The sequence below is a fragment of the Oratosquilla oratoria genome, chromosome 2, assembly GCF_046742065.1.
Source record: "Oratosquilla oratoria isolate Oo_2021 chromosome 2, ASM4674206v1, whole genome shotgun sequence".
In the NCBI taxonomy this organism is placed as follows: Eukaryota; Metazoa; Arthropoda; class Malacostraca; order Stomatopoda; family Squillidae; genus Oratosquilla; species Oratosquilla oratoria.
The window spans coordinates 89,232,894-89,259,393 of record NC_134778.1 but is presented as its reverse complement, the minus strand read 5'-3'; the positions used below and the strand labels follow the sequence as shown (position 1 = coordinate 89,259,393).

The window sequence follows — 26,500 nt, the reverse complement described above, 5'->3', positions numbered from 1 at the left end:
ATTTCGTTGTTGTAGGTACATGTCGATCGGCATCAGTCACTTCGCTGACCTGACCCTGCTCATGTTCGGCAGCGAGGGTGTCATGCTCTCCGCCCTTGAGGGGAGAAACTTCAACCTGCGGCTGCCGCCCCTCTGCTGCTGCTGCGTCTGCCTCCCGACGCCCCCCATCACCAAGTACGTAACCTCCTGCCCCCTCTAGTTACAACAGGAAACCTCCTATATACGAGAGGGATGCGCCCCTTTCAACACTTTCGTATGTTGATGATTCGTATATTGAAGAGAGGCTAGCGGTTCCTCGTGCAGTCAATTTGGCTCTGTACAGTAGTTTCGTTCTTTTTTTCAAATTTCTTTTCGTGCCATCGAAACATATGTCTTTCGTGTAGAGAAAATCGTTCTCACTTTTTTCATTTTCGTAACTTCGAATCTTCGTATATCGGAGATTCGTATATAGGAGATTCGCTACTACAAAGAGGTCTTCTTGAGCGCTGCGGTGGGTGGTTTTTGGGTCGTAGATTTAGGGACTTAAACGAAACCCTTACGACCTCGTAAACTTAAGCACATCGTAAATCTTAGATGTAGAAGTAAATGTGTTCTTGCCGAAGACGCCGGGAGATGTGTTACTCATAACTTAAGCCAGTTTTAACGCATAAACCTTCCTACCAGATTGGTCCTGTTTTTGTGCGTAGATATTCAGACGATAATTTTCTCTTATGTATATACAGTAGATGTTAATGTATCTATGTGTCATTCATTTACATAGTCATTTGCTCGTTTATGTACTCATTGATTCATAAATTAAAACCAATAATAACCATAATTAGACAGGGTCAACGATAAGTACCTTCCAGTGGTAGTCAAACGAGATGAACATCACAGAGGATCATCTCCCTGCCTCTCATCTTGAGATTCAATTCACAACCTCAACTCCATATGAATGTGCAGCCCCGAGTGGCTGGCATACGGTCTCACGGTGTTTCTCCACCACCTTTTCACACAAGAAGAACTGACAACCCGCCACTGCTCTCCTCCTCCTCCTCCTCCTCCTCCTCCTCTTCTTCCTCCTCCTCCTCTTCTTCCTCCTCCTCCTCCTCCTACTCCTACTCCTCCTCCTCCTATTCCTCCTCCTCCTATTCCTCCTCCTCCTCCTCCTCCTCCTCCTCCTCCTCCTATTCCTCCTCCTCCTACTCCACTTCCTTCTGGTCTTCCCCCTCAACTTCCTCCTCCTTGTCCTCCTTCTCCTGTTCTTCCTTCTTTTACCAACCGATAATATAGACACAGACCCACACTACAGGGGCTATCACACTGGGCTATTTTTCCCCAACCTCCGATTCATCGGCGGTACCGCCTTCTTCCAGAACTTTTCCCTTCGTAAAGTCACTTATGGCAAACTATTTTGTTTTCTCAAGAATTTTCATAGAATGTCATTTGACAGGCTGGAGGAAAATTATTTTTCTCCAGCATATTAGATTCCTCCCCGAAAGCTACGGATTGTAAATATGTTCCAGCAGTTGGAGGAAAAAATAGCTCAGTGTGAAAACGACTTGAAATAAGACATGCCCAGAGTTTTTTTCCCAGAGAGGTCTGTGGAGCCTGGAGACCGTTGCCAGTCGCGGTAGGGCTCAGGCTTTTCAGTCAACGAAACTAGAGGGAAAAATTTCATTGTGTGTTCAACCTTATATAGCAATTATATTTCCGCTTTCTTTATTCATTTTCACCCAATATCGAACGCATATCTCAACAACATGAAGCCCATTGGCTCTTCATTTTGACTTGGTGGAGACTTGTATGAAATAAGTAAATATATATATATATATATATATATATATATATATATATATATATATATATATATATATATATAATGTGTGTGTGTGTGTGTGTGTATTTACCTAGTTGTATTTTACGGGAAGGGGAGCTATGCTCGTGGTGTCCCGTCTTCATATCTCATTGTATCTAGACGTTTTAAATTCGTGTATTGTTTTTGCACACCACTTTCTTGTTTAACTTGTTCCAAGTGTCTATTACTCTGTGGGGAAAACTGTCTTTCTTGATTTTCTTTCCATGTCCTCTTGTATTTCTACTATCCCATTTTATTAGATCCTCTCTATCAATAGTTTCTATGCCTTTCATGATTCTATAAATAGTTATCAAGTCTCCTCTCTCTATTCTCTACTCTAATGTCTGTAGCTCAAGTTTTGTTAGTCTCTCTTCATACGATAGTTCTGAGAGTGTTGGTGCCAATTTTGTAATTGCTCTTTCTATTCTTTCAAGTTTGGTTATGCATTTTTTGTACTTGGGGACCATGTCGTTGCTATATATTCCAATCTTGGTCTTATCAAAGTGACTAGTATGTTCTTCACCATTTCTTCGTCCAGGCATGTATATGCCTCTTTGATTGTTCTTATTGAATTATAAGTGTCTCCAAAAATATTTTTTATATGTTTCTCAGGGGACATATTATTCATAATAATGACTCCCAGGTCTTTCTCATTTTCTACTTTTTTTTATTTCTTATTCTCCCAATTTATATGACACCACTATTTTTTTTCTTCTTCCAAATTCCATTATACTACACTTCTTAATATTGAATTCCATCTCCCACTTCCTACTCCATTCCCATACTTTGAGATCACTATGTAGCGACTCACAATCTTCCTCCGTGTTCACTTTTTTCAACAATTTTGCATCGTCTGCAAAAAAGCTCATATAACATTCAATTCCTTCATCCATATCATTAATATATATTGCAAACATTATTGGGGCCAGAACTGTTCCTTGTGGAACACCACTTATCACTTCATCCCAATTAGACTGTTTGTCTCTTATCACCACTCTCATTTTTCTTTCATGCAAGAAGTCTTCCATCCACTTCATCAGTTTGCCCTGTATTCCTCCTGCAGTTTCTAATTTCTTTAGCAACTTCTTATGTGGCACCTTATCAAAAGCTTTTTTCAGGTCTAGAAATGCATAATCAGCCCATCCATCTCTTTCTTGTATTACATCTATTAGCCTTGAATAGAAACACATTGTGACGCATGATCGTCATTGTCAAAATCCAAATTGCCTTGGATTTAGTACGTTGTTTTTTCCAAATGCCTTACCCATCTAATTTTGATCATTCTTTCACAAATTTTTGCTATCGTACTTATAAGAGAGACCGGTCTATAGTTAGTGGGGTTTTCCTTGTTTCCCCCTTTATATATTGGTACTATATTTGCACTTTTCCAATCCTGTGGAACTTTTCCTTCTTTCAATGAACTGTTTATTAGACTACATATTTTGTCTGTTAGTTCGTTCCTGCATTCTCTCAAAATCCAGTTTGCCATTTCATCTGGTCCATGCAATTTTCTGACATCGAGATTACTCAAGTGATTCATTATTTCATTCCTTGATACTTCTATCTCTTTCATATGGGGGACTTTCTCCTCCCACTCGGTATCTCTAGGTTGCATGTTCTCCCTTGTAAACACCAATTTAAAATTCTTGTTCATAACTTCTGCCATTTCTATTTCCTCTGTGTATTCAACTCCTCCTTGTCGTAATTTCTTTAATTCTTGTTTGTTTTTCAGTTTGTTGTTTACAAATCTATAAAATAATTTTAATTGATCTTTACATTTTTCTAAGGCATCTTTTTCATATTTTCTCTTTTCTTCTCTGCACACTTGTACATATTCATTTCTATAACAAGTATATATTTTCCATTTTTCAGGTCTTTTGTCTTTTTTTCCATTTTATCTAAGCTTTATCCCTTTTGTCTTTTAACTCCCTACATCTTTTGTTGTACCAACACTTTACATATTCTTTGTCTTGCTTTTGTCTTGGAACATACTTTTCCACTCCTTTATAAATTTTTGTCAAAATATTCCATTTTTCTTCCACTGTTGTTTCCTCCTTGTATATTCTTTACCAGTCAGCTTTTTGAAAGAATTCTCTTATCTTATCAAAATTTGTTTTCTCCTACATTAATCTTCCCTTTCTATGTTCGTTTTTTCATGTATTTCTCCTCATTTAGTTTCAGTTCAACCAATATGTGGTCACTTTCACTTATTGGTGTTGTATACTAATTCTTGTCCACTATTTCAGGTTCTGATGTGATTATTAGGTCCAGTCTCGATGGTTCTTCCTCATTTCTATACCTAGTATTCTCTTGTAATCATTGAGACATTGTATGTTCTATAATCATATCAAGTAGTACGTTTCCCCATAGGTTGTCTCCACCCTTCACTGTCATCTCTTCCCAGCAGATTTCTTTACAATTAAAGTCACCCATTATAACTACTCTTCCTCCATCTTCCATTATCTTATCTAGTGTTATCCTTGTGTCTTCTAACATATTTTTGTAATCTCTCTCTTCCCACGAAGCCGTTTTAGGAGGTACATAATTTACTACAAACTTCCTGCTCTTCCCATCCTTGTCCTCCACTTCCATCATAATCATCTCTACTCTATTCTTTCCATATGTGACATTCCTCACATTTATATCATTCATAGTCAGGAACATAACTCCACCCCCTTGTTTTACCTCACTGTTTCTAATCCAATAATTATATGCACCATGTCCTACACTGTTGGGTGGTAGTGGACCTTTCAATTTTGTCTCTACAATTCCCATCATGTCCGGTTCTTTTTCCTTCAGATAATCATTCAGTTCGTTCAACCCTGTTATTAAGCCATCTATATTTGTGTAAGACACTTTTGATTTTCTGCTACTTTCATTGTGTTTTCCGTTTCCCCTCTGTTTTTCTCTGCTATGAACCATTTCCTCACTTTCAATAGAATTTTTCTTTTTCTGACTTTTTTTCTCGTTTTTTTTTTTTTTTTTTGCTTCTAGTCTTTTTGTTTTCTCCTCCTCTCTTTCCTCTTTATTCATTTCTCTTTTTATCCATACCTGTTTATATTGATCACTTTCTGCTAGTTTCCCTGTTTTTTCTAAGATATTCTCTGCTCTTGTTTGTCACCTGAATTTAACCTTAATTGGTTTGGTCTTATCTGTATTATATTTCCTTAGTCTATATATTTCCTCTATTTCTTTCCTTGTTTCTGGTTCATCTTCTTGAACTAGTTCTAATATCTTACTTTTTCCTTTTCTTCCTTTATTCTTGTAATCCTATTTAGATTATACTTCTCTTCCATCCCCAATATAATTATACATTTCTTTTTATCCGCTAACTCTTACTATATTCTCCTTCTCCCTCATCACTTTAATAACTGTGTCTTTAGTTTGTTATTTCATCTGCTGTTCCATTATACCTCTAAATTCCATTTTATTGTTCTCTTGTACTTTTTTTCCAATTACTTACCTCTTTTGCTATGGACTCTTTATTCTCCTTATTACTCCTTTTCAATCCCTCATTCTCATCCTTTACTTCTCTTAACTGTCTTTTTAATTCTTCTATTTCTTTATTTAGGTTTTGATTCTCCTTCTTTAGTTCTTCCAGTTTATCAACTCTTTGGGTAACCCACTTTAATTGGTTAAACCTAACTTCCCAAGTTTCATTCATTCTTTTAGTTTCTCCTCTAGATTTACTAGTCGGGACAGCTTGTCATTGCCTCCCTCATTAAATCTATGGAAATAGTTATCTTCACCTTCCATTGCGCTGCTCTTATATATATTTCTAATTTCTACATTTTTACTAATCTCTTCGACTTCACCATTGTCATCTGGCCGTCTCTTGCTGACATGTCGTCTGACTTCCTGGGCCCAATCCTCCCCTTCCTCATTTTCTTCCATTTTCCTCAGTAATCCCTCCCCTTCTCCTTTTTCTTCACCTTCCCACTATACCACGAGCTTTCCCCTTCCCTATTAATACAACACAGGTACTTCCTTGTCGTTGTGATCCTCGTAATTTGTAGATTTTCCGGAGTCTAATCTTCGTTATCTCTTCGACCGACGTGTGTGCGTGTGCGCGCGCGCGCGTGTGTGTGTGTGTGTGTGTGTGTGTGTGTGTGTGTGTGTGTGTGTGTGTGTGTGTGTGTGTGTGTGTGTGTGTAGTTACCTAGTTGTATTTACCTAGTTGTATTTTACGGGAAGGGGAGCTATGCTCGTGGGGTCCCGTCTTCATATCTCATTTTATCTAAACTATTTTTAAATTCATGTATTGTTTTTGCACACACCACTTTCTCATTTAACTTGTTCCAAATGTCTATTACTCTGTGAGGAAAGCTGTTCTTTTTCAGATCTCTTCTATAGCTGTCTTTCTTGATTTTCTTTCCGTGTCCTCTTGTATTTCTATCATCCCATTTTATCAGATCTTCTCTATCAATAATTTCTATGCCTTTCATGATTCTGTAAATAGTTATCAAATCTCCTCTCTCTCTCCTGTGCTCTAGTGTCTGTAGCTCAAGTTTTGCCAGTCTCTCTTCATATGATAGTTTTAAGAGTGTTGGTGCCAATTTTGTAATTACTCTTTGTATTCTTTCAAGTTTTGTTATACATTTTTTTGTACTTGGTGACCACATCATTGCTGCATATTCCAATCTTGGTCTTATCAAAGTGATTAGTATTTTCTTCACCATTTCTTCATCCAGGTATGTAAATGCCACTTTGATTGTTCTTATTAAATTATAAGTTTCTCCAAAAATCTTATATGTTTCTCAGGTGACATATTCATAATAATGACTACTAGGTCTTTCTCATTTTCAACATTTTTTTATTCCTTCTCCCAATTGATATTATCCTACTATTATTTTTTTGCTTTTTCCAAATTCCATTATACTACACTTTTTAGTATTGAACTCCATGTCCCACTTCCTACTTCATTCCCATACTTTACTTAGATCACTCTGTAGTGACTCACAATCTTCTTCCATGTTCACTTTTTTTAATAGTTTTGCATCATCTGCAAAGGAGCTCATATAACTTTCAATTTCTTCATCCATATCATTAATATATATAGCAAACATTATTGGGGCCAGAACTGTTCCTTGTGGAACACCACTTATTACTTCATCCCAATTTGAGTGTTTGTCTCTTATCACTACTCTCATTTTTCTTTCTTGCAAAAAGTCTTCCATTCATTTAAGCAGTTTGCCCTGTATTCCTCCTTCAGTTTCTAATTTCTTAAGCAACTTCTTATGTGGTACTTTGTCAAAAGCTTTTTTAGGTCTAGAAATGCACAATCAGCCCATCCATCTCTTTCTTGTATTATATCTATTAGCCTTGAATAGAAACATATTAAATTGGTGACGCATGATCGTCCTTGTCTGAATCCAAATTGCCTTGGATTTAGCATGTTGTTGTTTTTTTCTAAATACTTTACCCATCTACTTTTGACAATTCTTTCACAAATTTTTGCTATTGTACTTGTTAGAGAGACTGGTCTATAGTTGGTAGGGTCTTCTTTATTTCCCCCTTTATATATAGGTACTATATTTGCTTTTTTCCAATCTTTTGGAAATTTTCCTTCTTTCAAGGAACTGTTTATTATGCTATGTATTTTGTCTGCCAGTTCATTCCTGCATTCTTTCAAAATCCAGTTTGCTATTTCATCTGGTCCATGCGATTTTCTGACATCAAGATTACTCAAGTGTTTCATTATTTCATTCTTTGTTACTTCTATTTCTTTCATAGGGGGGACTTTCTCTTCCCATTCAGTCTCTCCAGGTTGTATGTTCTCCCTTGTAAACACCGATTTAAAATGTTTGTTCATAATTTCTGCCATTTCTATTTCCTCTGTGTATTCAACTCCTCCTAGTCTTAATTTCTCTAAATCTTGTTTGTTTTTCAGTTTGTTGTTTACAAATCTGTAGAATAGTTTTTGTTGATCTTTACATTTTGCAATTACCTCTTTTTCATATTTTCTCTTTTCCTCTCTGCACACTTGTACATATTAATTTCTATAACAAGTATATATTTTCCATTTTTCAGGTCTTTTGTTTTTCTTCAATTTGGTCTAAGCTTTATCCCTTTTGTCTTTTAACTCCCTACAACTTTTGTTGTACCAGCACTTTACATATTCTTTTTCTTGTTTTTTTCTTGGGACGTACTTTTCCACTCCTTTTTTATAAATTTTTGTCAAAATATTCCATTTCTCTTCCACTGTTGTTTCTTCTTTGTATGTTCTTTCCCAGTTTTCTTTTTGAAAGAATTCTCTTATTTTATCAAAATATGTTTTTTCATGCATCATTCTTCCTTTTCTATATTGTTCGTTTCTTTTCATGTATTTTTTCTCGTTTAGTTCCAGTTCAACCAATATATGGTCACTTTCACTTATTGGTGTCTTATATTCAATCTTTTCCACTATTTTAGGTTCAGATGTGATTATTAGGTCTAGTCTCTATGGTTCTTCTTCATTTCTATACCTAGTGTTTTCTTGTAATCATTGTGTCATTGTATGGTCAATAATCATCTCGAGTAGAACATTTCCCCATGAGTCGTCTCCACCCTTTACTGTCATCTCTTCCCAGCAGACTTCTTTGCAATTAAAGTCGCCCATCATAACTATTCTTCCTCCATCTTCCATTATCTTATTTAATGTTATCCTTGTGTCTTCTAACATACTTTTATGTTCACTCTCTTCCCACGAAGCTGTTTTTGGAGGCACATAATTTATCACAAACTTTCTGCTCTTCTTATATCTGTCTTCCGCTTCCATCATAATCATCTCTACTGTATTCTTTCCATGTGTGACACTCTTCACGTTTATATCCTTTTTAGTCAGGAACATAACTCCACCCCCTTGTTTTGTTTCTCTTGTTTCTAATCCAATAATTATATGCATCATGTCCTACACTCTTGGGTGGTAGCGGACCTTTTAATTTTGTCTCTACAATTCCCATTATGTCCGGTTCTTTTTCCTTCAGATAATCATTCAGTTAATTCAATCCTGTTATTAATCCATCTATATTTGTGTAAGACAATTTTAATTTTCTGCTACTTCCATTGTATTTTCTGTTTCCCTTTTGTTTTTCTCTGGTGTGGTCCATCTCCTCACTTTCATATTCATTGCTCTTCAATAGAATTTATCTTTTTCTCAGTTCTGTTCTCGTTTTTTTTTTCCTTAGCTTCTTGTCTTTCATTTTTTCCTCCTCTCTTTCCTCTTTATTCATTTCTCTTTTTATCCACACCTTTTTATATTGTTCACTGTTTGCTAGTTTCCCTGTTTTTGCTAAGATATTCTCTGCTGTCGTTTGTGACCTGAATTTAATCTTGATTGGTCTGGTCTTATCTGTACTATTTTCTCCGAGTCTATACATCTCTTTAATTTGTTTCATGATTTCAGGTTCACTCTTCCTGAACTAATTCTAGTAAACTGCTTACTTTTTCTTTTTCCTCTTTGATTCTTATGGTTCTGTTTAGATTATATTTCTCTTCCATTCCTAATATAATTATACATTTCTTTTTATCTGCTAAGTCTCTTACTATATTCTCCTTCTGTCTCATCACTTTAATAACTGAGTCTTTAGTTTGTTCTTTCATTTGCTATTTTATTATGTCAGTAAATGCAACTTTACTGTTCTCTTGGATTTTTTTCCAACCCTGTGCTTCTTCTGCTATGGACTTTGTTCTTCTTTAATTCCTCATTCTCATCTTTTACTTCTTTTAACTGTCTTTTTAATTCTTCTATTTCTTTAGTTAGGTTTTTGTTCACCTTCTCTAATTCTTCCAATTTTTCAGCTCTCTGCGCAATGGTTGTTATTTTACCGGACCTACTCTCCCAATGTTTGGTCATTTTTTCAAGTTTTTCCTCTAGTCTTGCTAATCGTGGGAGTTTGGCATCCCCCCCCCCTCACTAAATCCCTGGAAATTATTATCCTCCCCTTCCATTGTCCTGCTCTTATCTATATTTCTAATCTTTACATTATTGTTAATCCATTCTTCTCCAAAATCATCGGTCCCTCGCTTGTTTACAAGACGCCTGGCCTCCTGGACCAAGTCCTCCCCTTCCTCATTTTCTTCCATTTCCCTCAGTAATCCCTCCCCTTCTCCTTTTTCCTCACCTTCCCACTACACCACGAGCTTTCCTCTTCCCTGTAAATACAATAAGGTACTTCCTTGACGTTGAGATCCACGAAAATTTCACTTTTTCTTCGGAACTCCAATCTTCGCCGTCCATCCGACGAATGTGTGTGTGTGTGTGTGTGTGTGTGTGTGTGTGTGTGTGTGTGTGTGTGTGTGTGTGTGTGTGCGTGTGTATTTACCTAGTTGTATTTACCTAGTTGTATTTTACGGGAAGGGGAGCTATGCTCGTGGGGTCCCGTCTTCATATCTCATTTTATCTAAACTATTTTTAAATTCATGTATTGTTTTTGCACACACCACTTTCTCATCTAACTTGTTCCAACTGTCTATTGCTCTGTGAGGAAAGCTGTTCTTTTTAAAATCTCTTCTATAGCTGTCTTTTTTTATTTTCTTTCCGTGTCCTCTTGTATTTCTGTCATCCCATTTTATCAGATTCTCTCTATCAGTAATTTCTATGCCTTTCATGATTCTGTAAATAGCTATCAAATCTCCTCTCTCTCTTCTTTGCTCTAGTGTCTGTAGTTTAAGTTTTTGTAGTCTCTCTTCATATGATAGTTTTGAGAGTGTTGGTGCCAGTTTTGTAATTGCTCTTTGTATCCTTTCAAGTTTTTTTATACATTTTTTTGTACTTGGTGACCATATCGTTGCTGCATATTCCAATCTTGGTCTTATCAGGGTGATTAGGATTTTCCTCACCATTTCTTCATCCAGGTATGTAAATGCCACTTTGATTGTTCTTATTAAATTATAAGTTTCTCCAAAAATCTTATTTATATGTTTCTCAGGTGACATATTATTCATAACAATGACTCCCAGGTCCTTCTCATTTTCTACTTTTTTTATTCCTTCTTCTCCCAAATTATATGATCCTGCTATTCTGTTTTTGCTTTTTCCAAATTCCATTATACTACACTTTTTTGTATTGAACTCCATCTCCCACTTCCTACTCCATTCTTGTACTTTATTTAGATCCCTCTGTAGTGATTCACAATCTTCTTCAGTTTTCACTCTTTTCAGTAGTTTTGCATCATCTGCAAAGAAGCTCATATAGCTTTCAATTCCTTCATCCATATCATTAATATATATAGCAAACATTATTGGGGCCAGAACTGTTCCCTGCGGGACACCGCTTATTACTTCATTCCATTTTGAGTGCTGATCTCTTATCACTACTCTCATTTTTCTTTCTTGCAAAAAGTCTTCCATCCAATTTAGCAATTTACCTTGTATTCCTCCTTCATATTCTAATTTCTTAAGCAACTTCTTATGTGGTACTTTGTCAAAAGCTTTTTTTAGGTCTAGAAATGCACAATCAGCCCATCCATCTCTTTCTTGTATTATATCTATTAGCCTTGAATAGAAACATATTAAATTGGTGACGCATGACCGACCTTGTCTGAATCCAAATTGCCTTGGATTTAGTACGTTGTTTTTTTCCAAGTATTTTACCCATCTACTTTTGATAATTCTTTCACAAATTTTTGCTATTGTACTTGTTAGAGAGACTGGTCTATAATTGGTAGGTTCTTCTTTATTTCCTCCTTTATATATAGGTACTATATTTGCTTTTTTCCAATCTTCTGGAACTTTTCCTTCTTTTAAGGAACTGCTTATTATGCTATGTATTTTGTCTGCCAGTTCATTCCTGCATTCTTTCAGAATCCAGTTTGCTATTTCATCTGGCCCATGCGATTTTCTGACATCAAAATTACCCAAGTGTGTCAATATTTCATTCTTTGTTACTTCTATTTCTTCCATAGGGGGGACTTTTTCTTTCCACTCAATCTCTTCAGGTTGTATATTTTCCCTTGTAAACACTGATTTAAAATGTTTGTTCATAATTTCTGCCATTTCCATTTCCTCAGTGTATTCAACTCCTCCTTGTCTCAATTTCTCCAAGTCTTGTTTGTTTTTCAGTTTATTGTTTACAAATCTGTAGAATAGTTTTGGTTGATCTTTACACTTTTCTATAACATCTTTTTCATATTTTCTTTTTTTCTCTCTGCACTTTTGTACATATTCATTTCTATAACCAGTATATATTTTCCATTTTTCAGGTCTTCTGTCTTTTTTCCATCTGGTCCAGGCTTTGTCTCTTTTGTCTTTTAACTCCCTACAACTTTTGTTGTACCAGCATTTTACATATTCTTTTTCTTGTTTTTGTCTTGGGACATACTTTTCCACTCCTTTTTTGTAAATTTTTGTCAAAATATTCCATTTCTCTTCCACTGATGTTTCTTCTTTGTATATTTCTTCCCAGTTTTCTTGTTGGAAGAATTCTCTTATTTTATCAAAGTTTGTTTTTTCATACATCATTCTTCCTTTTCTATATTGTTCATTTCTTTTCATATATTTTTCTTCATTAAGTTCCAGTTCAATCAATATGTGGTCACTTTTACCTATTGGTGTTTTATATTCAATCTTGTCCACTATTCTAGGTTCAGATGTAATTATTAAGTCTAGCCTCGATGGTTCTTCTTCATTTCTATACCTAGTGTTCTCTTGTATCCATTGTGTCATTGAATGGTCAGTAATCATCTCAAGTAGAGCATTTCCCCATGAGTCATCACCACTCTTTGCTGTCATTTCTTCCCAGCAGATTTCTTTGCAATTAAAGTCGCCCATCATAACTATTCTTCCTCCGTCTTCCATTATTTTAGTTAATGCTATCTTTGTGTCCTCTAACATACTTTTATATTCACTCTCCTCCCATGAGGCTGTTTTCGGAGGCACATAATTGATCACAAATTTTCTGCTCTTCTTATCTCTGTCTTCCACTTCTATCATAATCATCTCTACTGTATTCTTTCCATATATGACACCTTTCACGTTTATATCCTTCTTAGTCAGGAACATAACTCCACCCCCTTGCTTTTTCTCTCTGTTTCTAATCCAATAATTGTATGCATCATGTCCTACACTGTTGGGTGGTAGTGGGCCTTTTAATTTTGTTTCTACAATTCCCATTATGTCCGGTTCTTTTTCTTTCAAATAATCATTCAGCTCATTCAATCCTGTTATTAATCCATCTATATTTGTGTAAGACACTCTTAGTTTTCTGCCACTTCCATTGTGTTCTCTGTTTCCCTTATGTTTTTCTTTTGTATGTCGAACTTCCTTAGTTTCATGTTCACTACTCTCCAATAGAATCTCTCTTTCTCTGACTCCGTTCTGTTCTCGTTTTTTGTCTTAGCTTCCAGTCTTTTCTGCTTTTCTTCCTCTCTTTCCTCTTTATTCATTTCTCTTTTTATCCATATCTTTTTGTGTTGTTCACTTGTTGCTAGTTTCCCTGTTTTGGATAAGATATTCTCTGCCGTTGTTTGTGACTTGAATTTAATCTTAATTGGTCTGGTCTTGTCTGTGCTATACTTTCCGAGTCTAAATTTCTCTTCGATTTGTTTCATAATTCCTGGTTCATCTTCCTGAACTGATTCTAGTAATTGGCTTACTTTTTCATTTTCCTCTTTGATTCTTGTGGTTCTATCTGTGTTGTGTTTCTCTTCCATTCCTAATATAATTATACATTTCTTCTTGTCTGCTAAATCCCTTACTATATTCTCCTTTTGTCTCATCACTTTAATAACTGAGTCTTCAGTATGTTCTTTCAATTGCTGTTTGACTATGTCAGTGAATGAAATCTTATTTCCTTCTTGGGTTTGCTTCCAATTTTTACTTTCTTTAGCTATTGTTTCTCTGTTTTCTTTACTATTCTTCTTCAATTCCTCATTCTCCCCCTTTACCTCTCTTAACTGTCTTTTTAGTTCTTCTATTTCATCAGTTAAGTTTTTATTCGCCTTTTCCAGTTCTTCCAATCTTTCAACCCTTTTTAAAATGGTGTTCATATGACCTAACCTACTCTCCAAGTCTTCGATCACCTTATCAACCTTCATCTCTAGTCTTGTCAGTCGGGGGGGTTTGAGTCCCCCCCACTCTCTTTAAATCCCTTGAAAATATTCTCATCACTTTCTGCTATATTGCTCCTATCTATACCTCTAATCTTCACATTCCTATTAGACATGTCATCATCCAACTCGTCTTGGGGTCTTTTGTCTACCGGCGGCCCGTCAGGGCCATTTCCTCCACCTCCTCATTACCTTCCATTTCCCCAGTAATCCCTCCCCCTCTCCTCTTTCCTTACTTTCCCTCTACCTCACGAGCAATTCCCCCCCCCCCCTGCAAATACAAAAAAGGCACTTCTCTTTGCGTTGGTATCCACAATCTTCACTTTTCTTCAGAGCGTTCGTCAAGCCGTCCGTTCGTTGAAAGTGTGTGTGTGTGTGTGTGTGTGTGTGTGTGTGAGTGAGTGAGTGCGAGAGAGAGAGAGAGAGAGAACTACATAAATACAAAAACAACTAGAGAACTAAGAAAAATATAATTCGTTTAAACCTAAAAACTACAAACGACATACTGACCAGTAAATTTAGCAATTCTGCCAGGATAAGATGAAAGTATAATACCTGTTATTCCAGCTAATGCTTACTACCGGGCACCCATCGCTTCCATCATGCTTGCAAAGAAATGTCAAATTTCACTGATGCATATGTATAATGCTTTTGGTTCTTAGTATGATTCTTATTATAGATACATATTAGCTATACTTTCATTTAAGAGTTCAAAATTTAGTCCCCGTCCACAATAGCGGTTTGAACCGCGCGGAAAACCGTGGCGTTACCACATAATCAAGGAAAATTTGCACGGTTGTGTGTAAACATCTCCATAGAGTTCCAGTGTAACTGAACAACCGTGGTTGAAACCGCTAGTGTGAACGGGGAACGGGGTCTTAGCATGCTCTGATTGACGCCAGGGGATCTTTTCTCTAATTAATGGTTTAATGAACATCCATTGATGAACAAATTCAGTTCTGAGTGTACAGACTCCCTCTTGTACTTTGCTCTCTCTCTCTCTCTCTCTCTCTCTCTCTCTCTCTCTCTCTCTCTCTCTCTCTCTCTCTCTCTCTCTCTCTCTCTCTCTCTCTCTCTCTCTCTCTCTCTCTCTCTCTCTCTCTGTCATTCTGTCTGTCTGTCTGTCTGTCTCTGTCTCTGTCTGTCTCTCTCTCTTTCTCTCTCTCTCTCTCTCTCTCTCTCTCTCTCTCTCTCTCTCTCTCTCTCTCTCTCTCTCTCTCTCTCTCTCTCTCTCTCTCTCTTTCTGTCTCTCTCTCTCTCTGTCTCTCTCTCTCTCCCTCCCTCCCTCCCTCCCTCCCTCCCTTATCTCACTATCTCCATCTCCCTCTTCTTCCTCTCTCACTATCTCTCTCTCACTATCTCTATCTCTCTATCTCTATTTCTATCTCTAATTCACACTATTTAATCTCACTTCAGATGCTCATTAATCTAGAAATGCTGTACTCCCATTACTAATTATCAAAAGTTCAATTTGACCCCCCTTTTATTTCCCTAAGACTCCTTTAGGGGGGCGTGTGGGGAGGTCACGAAGATGAGTCGAATAGCCTGGCGTCAGTCGGAATAATAAGGAAAGTGTCACGCGACACGAAAGGGAGTAATGTACGCCCTCTGGATCCTGTTTATTTTAAACTGGCGGAGATAGTCTTCCTATAGTGATGTCCATGAATATTCTGTTTCCAGTTCCTGGATTTCATTGAAGCCTGTTTATCTATTTACCTGTTTATTATCTCTTATTCATTTGGCTATCCAATTATCAATCCGTTTGTTTATTCATTTATTTTTTCCTATATTTTACGTCATGCATGCGCATTTGGCAAAAAAAAATCCAATCTCTGCCTAATTAAAGTAAACAGATTCCAGACTCCACTGGAGCTTGTGTATAAATATGTCTCTAGCACATGCTTACTGTACCCTTGTTATCCTGCCTCGCTTCCTATACATAACATGCTTTTCTGCAATGCTGCTGGCCACTCCTTCCATGACCACCATAGAATGAAGCTGCGCTTAGTGACCGTTGGCTGCTACCAACTGCCCTTCACGCAAGCTGCTTACTACTTGGTCGTTTTGATTCTTCTCAGCGCCGACATCATCGTGATTGGGAGTGTGAGTGACATGTTGCTCGCTTTGCCGCAGATGCGGTGTTTCTGATTTTGTTTTAGTATTTTTATCACTAATATGATCAATTCTAAGCATGGAATGCATAATAATTGACGTATATTACCCACTACAGAGCCGACAAGTGAGTATAAAATGTGTGTTTAAGCTACGGACGTGTCCCAATGAGTAATGTATACATAAAATCTTCTTTTTAGTGTTTTGGTAAGCGTGCCCTTCTCTTCCCTTCGCATCAAATGCTTCCTAAGTTGTCATGAACAACAATCTGTTTATTACCATTTGATTGCATTTTTTTCTCTCTCGTGGGGCCAACTTCTTGCATAGGTAACTTAACAAGTGTGAGTTCTATTTTTTCCCCATGAAGATAACAAGACATTCCAAGACTTGTGCTATTCTGTGTGTTCTTTGCAATACATAAAAAACCTAAATTATAGTCATGCCTTACAAATTTATTTTCTTTGTAGAAAATATGTACTGTTTTCTTTAGTTACGGCCGTGATATTGTAAAAAAAAAATTAAACATTAGTTTGGAATACTGTTTTGAGGTCATTTCAGTTCAATGTCAGTTAACTTATGATTGAAAATAATGTGGATTTAATTTATAATTTGGATTGTCTTCAGGTATTTTAGTTTTCATATGTATAATCTGCATACTGGTTACACTTTAAACTTTAGTTATGCCTTACAAGTTTATTTTCTGTAGTTAGAAGGTATATGTTGTTTTCTTTAGTGATAGAATAAAACAAAATGTGTATGTTATCTCGGACATTTTGTTGAGTTGTCATTTTAGTTCAGTCTGTGTTAAACAATGTATAGGAATATTGAATGTAGAAATCAAATTTATTTCAACTGCAATCCCATATTAGCATGGAGCTAAGATGAAGGAGCCTATGAAAAAAATTGGGTGAGAGAGGGATGGGTGAAAGGTGGGTAAATATTTTTACTGCCATACCCCCTGATCAAAGGTAAAGGGCCTTTTGATATATATATATATATGATGTAAGCGGAATAGGAAACACAGGAGTCTTAGTCTTGAGTTTATTCCTGACTAGTTTCGCATATGAAAAAGCATACCTGCGAAACTAGTCAGGAATAAACTCAAGACTAAGACTCCTGTGTTTCCTATTCCGCTTACATCAACCTGTCAGAATGTCTCAACATATGTATATATATATATATATATATACACACACATATATATATAATATATATATACATATATGTATACATATATATATATACATATTATATATATATATATATATATATATATATATATATATATACACATATATATACATATATATATACATATATATATACGCGGAATAGGAAACACAGGAGTCTTAGTCTTGAGTTTATTCCTGACTAGTTTCGCAGGTATGCTTTTTGAAAAACCATATCTGCGAAACTAGCCAGGAATAAACTCAAGACTAAGACTCCTGTGTTTCCTATTCCGCTTACATCAACCTGTCAGAATGTCTCAACATATATATATGCATATATATACATATATATATACATATATATATATACATATATATACATACATATAAATATATACATTATATATATATATATATATATATATATATATATATATATATATACATATATATATATATACACATATACATATACATTATATATATATATATACACACATATATACATTATATATATATATGTATGTATATATATATATATATATATATATATCTACATATATATATTCATAAATCAATATATGTATATATAATATATATATACATTATATATATATATACATTATATATATATATATATATACATTATATATATATATATATATATATACATTATATATATATACATATACATATATATATATATATATATATAAATATATATATATATATATATATATATATATATGCCTTTGCTTTTACTTTTAGGAATGTGCCCTGTGGGGCTACAAGGAGAAGGATGCCTAGTCCCAATCCCCGTCTCTTTCTTCTCGCCTCTTACGATCCAAGTGGGAATACTTGGTGGCAGTATTCTTTTCCCCCACCACAGGGAAATATATATGATATATATATATATATATAATATATAATATATATATAATATATATATAAATGGGCTAAGAGTATGACAGAAATTTTCAAAAGTAATAAAAAGATGTTTTGGAAAGAAATTAAGAGAGGAAGAGGAGGCGAATCAAGTAGAGAAGAAAAGGTAAAAGGTGCAGATGGAGAGATGATAATGGAGGAGAAGGCAGTAAGGGGAAGATGGGCAGAATATTTTAGGGAGTTGCTAAATGTGAAGGAGGATAGGGAGGGAAAGATAGCTGCAGTGGGAAATGCTAAGAAAATGACCGTGATGAGTGAGGAAAATGAAGGAGAAATAAGGAAGGATAAAGTGAAGGCAGCAGTTAAGATGATGAAAGCAGGTAAGGCACTTGGTCTGGATGGATGCCATGCAGAATGTCTTAAAAAAGGAGGTATAGTGATGGTGGACTGGCTGGTGAGGTTATTTAATGTTTGCTGGAGAGAGGGTAGTGCCGGAGGACTGGAGGAGTGCCTGTATAGTTCCACTTTACAAGGGAAAAGGGGACAAGTGTGAATGTAGTAGTTTCAGAGGGATTAGCTTGTTAAGTGTAGTTGGGAAGGCTTATGGGAGGATCTTGATTGAGAGGATTAAGAGAGGAACAGAAGGAGTAATTGGTGAGGAACAGTGTGGATTTAGGACGGGTAGAGGTTGTGTAGATCAGATTTTTGTGGTAGGACAGATATGTGAGAAAGCTATAGAAAAGGGGAAGGATGTTTTTTGGGGTTTTTATGGATCTGGAAAAGGCTTACGATAGGGTAGACAGAAAGGCACTGTGGGAGGTTATGCAGATATATGGGATAGGAGGAAAGCTAGGAGCTGTCAAGAGTTTTTGATAGTAGTAGAGCTTGTGTCAGGATTCGAAATGGAGAGAGTGAGTGGCTCGAGGTAAAGGTGGGACTTCGTCAAGGATGCGTTATGTCGACCTGGCTGTTCAACTTATACATGGATGGGGTAGTGCGAGAGGTAAATGCAAGGGTAGTGGGTCAGGGATTGGAGATGGTTAAAGAAAATGGAGAAAAGTGGGAGGTGAGTCAGCTGTTGTTTGCGGACAACGCTGCACTTGTGGCAGGATCGGAGGAGGGATTGAGGAAGTTAGTGACAGGGTTTGGGAGAGTATATGATAGAAGAAAGCTAAAGATAAATATGGGTAAAAGTAAAGTGATGAGATGTACAAGGGGTGAAAGTGGCAGTAGACTGGAAGTGAGCATTAAGGGAGAGCGACTGGAAGAAGTGGATAGTTTTAGATACTTGGGTGCAAATGTGGCAGGAAAAGGTGGAGTAAAGGTGGAGGTAGAATGTAGATTGAGAGAAGCGAGTAAATGCCTTGGTGGATTAAAAAGTGTAATGAGGAATAGACATTTGGGAATGGATGCTAAGAGGAGACTGTATGAAGGAGTGATTGTGCCAACAGCACTGTATGGAGCAGAAACATGGAACATAAGAGAGGAAGAGAGAAGGAGTTTGAATGTGTTTGAGATGAAGTGTCTGAGAAGTATGATTGGGGTTACTAGGCTAGATAGAGTGAGAAATGAGGAGGTGAGGAGGAGAACAGGGGTGGAAAGGGAGCTGGGAGATAGGGTTGATGAAAGAGTATTACGATGGTTTGGACACATGGAAAGAATGAGTGAAGAAAGACTAGTAAAAGAGGTATGGAAGGCAGATGTGGAGGGAGTGAACATGAGGGGACGTCCTAGGATGAGATGGATGGATGGGGTGAAGGGAGCTTTGGGGAAGAGGGGAATGTCTGTTGAGGAAGGACGGGAGAGGACAGAAGACAGGGGTGAATGGAGAAGGGTTGTATATGGAAGATGTTGTGATGCATGAGGTGGAATGGGCGGGGGGATGGGGGGTGAGGTAGTGTGTGTGAGCAAAATTTTGACGCAGCCCGAAGGGATTTCTTCCCGTCCTCTCCTTTATATGGGGGGACGGAGAGAGGGGGTCGCCGATTTAATTAAGCTGCCTTGCTGTGGATGTGCTGTGTCTTGCGACACTGCTTCTGACCCAGGGCGGTGGACAGGGTGCAGGGATGACCCGTCATCTAGGAGGTGCTTAGATGGGAGGGAGGGTGGAGGGGTGTGGAGTGTTTTCGGGGATGGAATGGGTGGGAATGATTTTATGCCGTTTCCTTTTTGGCTACCTCCCTAGTAAGGGGAAAAAATCATGGTATATGTATGTATGTATGTATATATATATATATATATATATATATATATATATATATATTATATGTATATATACATATATATATATATATATATATATATATATATATATATATATATATATATATATATATATACCCTCTTATGCCTTTACTTTTTCGTTTAGGAATGTCCCCTGTAGGGCTACAAGGAGAAGGATGCCTAGTCCAAATCCCCGTCCCGTGTTTCGGAAGAAAGTCAAGCATAAGTACACATGGGAGAGGGTGGTGGATGGAAGGGTGGTAGATAGAGCGTTGATGGATTATGTGGTGGTATATAGGATTATGATAGGAAGAGTTAAGGATGTACATGTGCTAAGGGGAGAGGGTGGGGGAATATCAGATCATTTTTTGGTGGAAGGTAAGTTGAGAGTGGAGGATAGATGGAGAAAGAGGAAAGGGACAAAAGGTAGGGAGGTGCTTAGAGTGAACTCTTTAAATGAAAAGGAAAAGGAGAAGGAGTACAAGAAGAAGCTGAAGGAGGAGTGGGAGGGAGTGAAGGATAGAGTAGAGCTAGGTGTGGAGGAGGAATGGGATGGTTCAAGGAGGGAGTCACAAAGTGTGCAAGGATGGTGTGTGGAACAAGAAGGACAGGAGGAAATAGAAGGAAGGGTAGTGAATGGTGGGATGAGGAAACAAAGAAGGTTGTAGAAGAGAAGAAGCGAGCTTTCACAGATTGGTTACAAAATAGGACGAGGGAGTCATATGAGAGGTACAAAGAAAAGAAAATAGAAGTAAAGCAAAAGGTAAAGGAGGCAAAGAGGAGAGCAGATGTGAAGGGGGGTAAGAGTATGACAGAAAATTTTGAAAGTAATAAAAAGATGTTTTGGAAAGAAATTAAGAGAGGAAGAGGAGGCGAATCAAGTAGAGAAGAAAAGGTAAAAGGTGCAGATGGAGAGATGATAATGGAGGAGAAGGCAGTAAGGGGAAGATGGGCAGAATATTTTAGGGAGTTGCTAAATGTGAAGGAGGATAGGGAGGGAAAGATAGTTTCAGTGAGAAATGCTAAGAAAATGACCGTGATGAGTGAGGAAAATGGAGGAGAAATAAGGAAGGATAAAGTGAAGGCAGTTGTTAAGATGATGAAAGCAGGTAAGGCACTTGGTCTGGATGGATGCCATGCAGAGTGTCTTAAAAAAGGAGGTACAGTGATGGTGGACTGGCTGGTGAGGTTATTTAATGTTTGCTGGAGAGAGGGTAGTGCCGGAGGACTGGAGGAGTGCCTGTATAGTTCCACTTTACAAGGGAAAAGGGGACAAGTGTGAGTGTAGTAGTTTCAGAGGGATTAGCTTGTTAAGTGTAGTTGGGAAGGCTTATGGGAGGATCTTGATTGAGAGGATTAAGAGAGGAACAGAAGGAGTAATTGGTGAGGAGCAGTGTGGATTTAGGACGGGTAGAGGTTGTGTAGATCAGATATTTGTGGTAAGACAAATATGTGAGAAAGCTATAGGAAAGGGGAAGGATGTTTTTTTGGGTTTTTATGGATCTGGAAAAGGCTTACGATAGGGTAGACAGAAAGGCACTGTGGGAGGTTATGCAGATATATGGGATAGGAGGAAAGCTAGGAGCTGTCAAGAGTTTTTATGAGGGTAGTAGAGCTTGTGCCAGGATTAGAAATGGAGAGAGTGAGTGGTTCGAGGTAAAGGTGGGACTTCGTCAAGGATGCGTTATGTCGACCTGGCTGTTCAACTTATACATGGATGGGGTAGTGCGAGAGGTAAATGCAAGGGTAGTGGGTCAGGGATTGGAGATGGTTAAAGAAAATGGAGAAAAGTGGGAGGTGAGTCAGCTGTTGTTTGCGGACAACACTGCACTTGTGGCAGGATCGGAGGAGGGATTGAGGAAGTTAGTGACAGGGTTTGGGAGAGTATATGATAGAAGAAAGCTAAAGATAAATGTGGGTAAAAGTAAAGTGATGAGATGTACAAGGGGTGAAAGTGGCAGTAGACTGGAGGTGAGCATTAAGGGAGAGCGACTGGAGGAAGTGGATAGTTTTAGATACTTGGGTGCAAATGTGGCAGGAAAAGGTGGAGTAAAGGTGGAGGTAGAATGTAGATTGAGAGAAGCGAGTAAATGCCTTGGTGGATTAAAAAGTGTAATGAGGAATAGACATTTGGGAATGGATGCTATGAGGAGACTGTATGAAGGAGTGATTGTGCCAACAGCACTGTATGGAGCAGAAACATGGAACATAAGAGAGGAAGAGAGAAGGAGTTTGAATGTGTTTGAGATGAAGTGTCTGAGAAGTATGATGGGGGTTACTAGGCTAGATAGAGTGAGAAATGAGGAGGTGAGGAAAAAAACGGGGGTGGAAAGGGAGATGGGAGATAGGGTTGATGAAAGAGTATTAGGATGGTTTGGACACATGGAAAGAATGAGTGAAGAAAGACTAGTAAAAGAGATATGGAAGGCAGATGTGGAGGGAGTGAACATGAGGGGACGTCCTAGGATGAGGTGGATGGATGGGGTGAAGGGGGCTTTGGGGAAGAGGGGAATGTCTGTTGAGGAAGGACGGGAGAGGACAGAAGACAGGGGTGAATGGAGAAGGGTTGTATATGGATGATGTTGTGATGCATGAGGTGGAATGGGCTGGGGGATGGGGGATGAGGTAGTATGTGTGAGCAAAATTTGACGCAGCCTGAAGGGATTTCCCCCCGTCTTCTCCTTTTATGCTTGGGGGGACGGAGAGGGGGGTCGCCGATTTAATGAAGCTGCCTTGCTGTGGATGTGCTGTGTCTTGCGACACTGCTTCTGACCCAGGGCAGTGGACAAGGTGCAGGGATGACCCGTCATCCAGGAGGTGCTCAGATGGGAGGGGGGGTGGAGGGGTGTGGAGTGTATTCAGGGATGGAATGGGTGGGAATGATTTTATGCCTTTTTCTTTCTTTTTGGCTACCTCCCTTGTAAGGGGGAAAAAGCCTTGGTACATCTTAAAGTGTGCAAAGATGGTGTGTGGAACAAGAAGGACAGGAGGAAATAGAAGAAAGGGTAGTGAATGGTGGGATGAGGAAACAAAGAAGGTTGTAGAAGAGAAGAAGCGAGCATTCACAGATTGGTTACAAAAGAGGACAGGGGAGTCATATGAGAGGTACAAAGAAAAGAAAAGAGAAGTAAAGAAAAAGGTAAAGGAGGCAAAGAGGAGAGCAGATGTGAAATGGGGTAGGAGTATGACAGAAAATTTTGAAAGTAATAAAAAGATGTTTTGGAAAGAAATTAAGAGAGGAAGAGGAGGCGAATCAAGTAGGGAAGAAAAGGTAAAAGGTACAGATGGAGAGTTGATAATGGAAGAGATGGCAGTGAGGGGAAGATGGGCAGAATATTTTAGGGAGTTGCTAAATGTGAAGGAGGATAGGGAAGGAAAGATAGCTGCAGTGGGAAATACGAAGAAAATGAGAGTGATGAGTGAGGAGAACGGAGGAGAAATAAGGAAGGATGAGGTGAAGGCAGTTGTAAAGATGATGAAAGCAGGTAAGGCACCTGGTCTGGATGGATGTCATGCAGAATGTCTGAAAAAGGGAGGTTCAGTGATGGTGGACTGGTTGGTGAGATTATTTAATGTTTGCTGGAGAGAGGGTAAAGTACCGGAGGACTGGAGTAGTGCCTGTATAGTTCCTCTTTACAAGGGAAAAGGGGACAAGTGTGAATGTAGTAATTTCAGAGGGATTAGCCTGTTGAGTGTAGTAGGGAAGGCTTATGGGAGAATCTTAATTGAGAGGATTAGGAGAGGAACAGAAGGAGTAATTGGTGAGGAACAGTGTGGATTTAGGACGGGTAGAGGTTGTGTAGATCAGATCTTTGTGGTAAGACAGATATGTGAGAAAGCTATAGGAAAGGGGAAGGATATTTTTTGGGCTTTTATGGATCTGGAAAAGGCTTATGATAGGGTAGACAGAAAGGCACTGTGGGAGGTTATGCAGATTTATGGGATAGGAGGAAAGCTTTTGGGAGCTGTCAAGAGTTTTTATGTGAGTAGTAGAGCATGTGTTAGGATTGGAAATGGAGAGAGTGAGTGGTTTGAAGTAAAGGTGGGACTTCGTCAAGGATGCGTTATGTCGACCTGGCTGTTCAACTTATACATGGATGGGGTGGTGCGAGAGGTGAATGCTAGGGTAGTGAGTCAGGGATTGGAGATGGTTAAAGAAAATGGAGAAAAGTGGGAGGTGAGCCAGCTGTTGTTTGCGGACGACACTGCGCTTGTGGCAGGGTCAGAGGAGGGATTGAGGAAGCTGGTGGCAGAGTTTGGGAGAGTATGTGATAGAAGAAAGCTAAAGATAAATGTGGGTAAAAGTAAGGTGATGAGATGTACAAGGGGTGAAAGTGGCAGTAGACTGGAAGTGAACATTAAGGGAGAGCGACTGGAAGAAGTGGATAGTTTTAGATACTTGGGTGCAAGTGTAGCAGGAAAAGGTGGAGTGAAGGTGGAGGTAGAATGTAGATTGAGAGAAGCGAGTAAATGCCTTGGTGGTTTAAAGAGTGTAATGAGAAATAGACATTTGGGAATGGATGCTATGAGGAGACTGTATGAAGGAGTGATTGTGCCAACAGCACTGTATGGGGCAGAAACGTGGAACATAAGAGAAGAAGAGAGAAGGAGTTTGAATGTGTTTGAGATGAGGTGTCTGAGAAGTATGGTGGGGGTTACTAGGCTAGATAGAGTGAGAAATGAGGAGGTGAGGAGGAGAACAGGGGTGAAAAAGGATTTGGGAGAGAGGGTTGATGAAAGAATATTAGGATGGTCTGGACACATGGAAAGAATGAGTGACGAAAGACTAGTAAAAGAGGTATGGAAGGCAGATGTGGAGGGAGTGAACATGAGGGGACGTCCTAGGATGAGGTGGATGGGTGGGGTGAGGGGGGCTTTGGGGAAGGGGGGAGTGTCTGTTGAGGAAGGAAGGGAGAGGACGGAAGACGGGGGTGAGTGGAGGGTGGTTGTATGTGGATGATGTTGTGGCGACATGAGGAGGAATGGGCGGGGGGGTGGGGGGTGGGGTAGTATGTGTGAGTAAATTTTGACGCAGCCCGAAGGGATTTCTCCCCGTCCTCTCCTTATATGCAAAGGGGGGCGGAGAGGGGGGGTCGCCGATTAAATGAAGCGGCCTTGCTGTGGATGTACTGTGTCTTGCGACACTGCTTCTGACCCAGGGCGGTGGGCAGGGTTCAGGGATGACCCGTCATCCAGGAGGTGCTCAGATGAGAGGAAGGGTGGGAGGGGTGTGGAGTGTATTTAGGGATGAAATGGGTGGGAGTGTTTTTATGCCTTTCCTTTTGTGGCTACCTCCCTTGGAAGGGGGAAAAAGCCTTGGTATATGTATATGTATGATATGCATATATATATATATATATATATATATATATATATATATATATATATATATATATATTGAACATTTTTAGAAGCTCTGCCATGGGATTCGAACCCTGGCCCGTGCGTCGATAATCACGAGGCTAAGACGCTAGCGACCATGCTACATGGGATGGTTCAAAAGGACTGCACTAGTCTCCGACCACGCTTCACGTAACATTGGAAGATCTAGTCTCATTTTCATCCAATCCCCGTATTAGGCGAGCCCTCCGACAAGTTGTGTATGTTAAAGACAGATTGAACATTTTTAGAAGCTCTGCCATGGGATTCGAACCCTGGCCCGTGCGTCGATAATCACGAGGCTAAGACGCTAGCGACCATGCTACATGGGATGGTTCAAAAGGACTGTACTAGTCCCCGACCACGCTTCACGTAACATTGGATGATCTAGTCTCATTTTCATCCAATCCCCGTATTAGGCGAGCCCTCCGACAAGTTGTGTATGTTAAAGACAGATTGAACATTTTTAGAAGCTCTGCCATGGGATTCGAACCCTGGCCCGTGCTTCGATACACAACTTGTCGGAGGGCTCGCCCCATAGAAAGTAGTCCAGCGGGCTGAGATCAGGGGAGTAGGGCGGCCACGGATTGTCGGTCCTCCTTGAGATTAATCGGTCACCTGGAAAGTGTTGCCTAAGATACTGAAGAGTGCGGTCAGAACAATGAGGTGGTGCACCATCCTGTTGAAACACAACGGTGTTCATGTCAAAACCTATTCTCCTCCTTAATGCTGGAATGAAGCGTCTTCGAAGCATTTCGATGTATCGGTCTGAATTCACTCTCACTCGATGACCATTATCTTCTTCAAAGAAGTATGGGCCAAAAATACCATTCTTTCTAAGTGCACACCACACGGTTATTTTTTCTACA

The 26,500-nt window shown here is 38.6% G+C and overlaps 1 protein-coding gene across 1 annotated transcript in view; it reads left to right on the top strand.

The window, feature by feature from the left end:
* Positions 1–26,500, top strand: part of LOC143036646 (organic solute transporter subunit alpha) — an 89,320-nt gene that overhangs the window by 25,072 nt on the left and 37,748 nt on the right. The window contains exon 7 of the mRNA XM_076204205.1: positions 16–174. Coding sequence (XP_076060320.1) covers positions 16–174 — 159 coding nt within the window. The remainder of the gene's footprint in view (positions 1–15; positions 175–26,500) is intronic.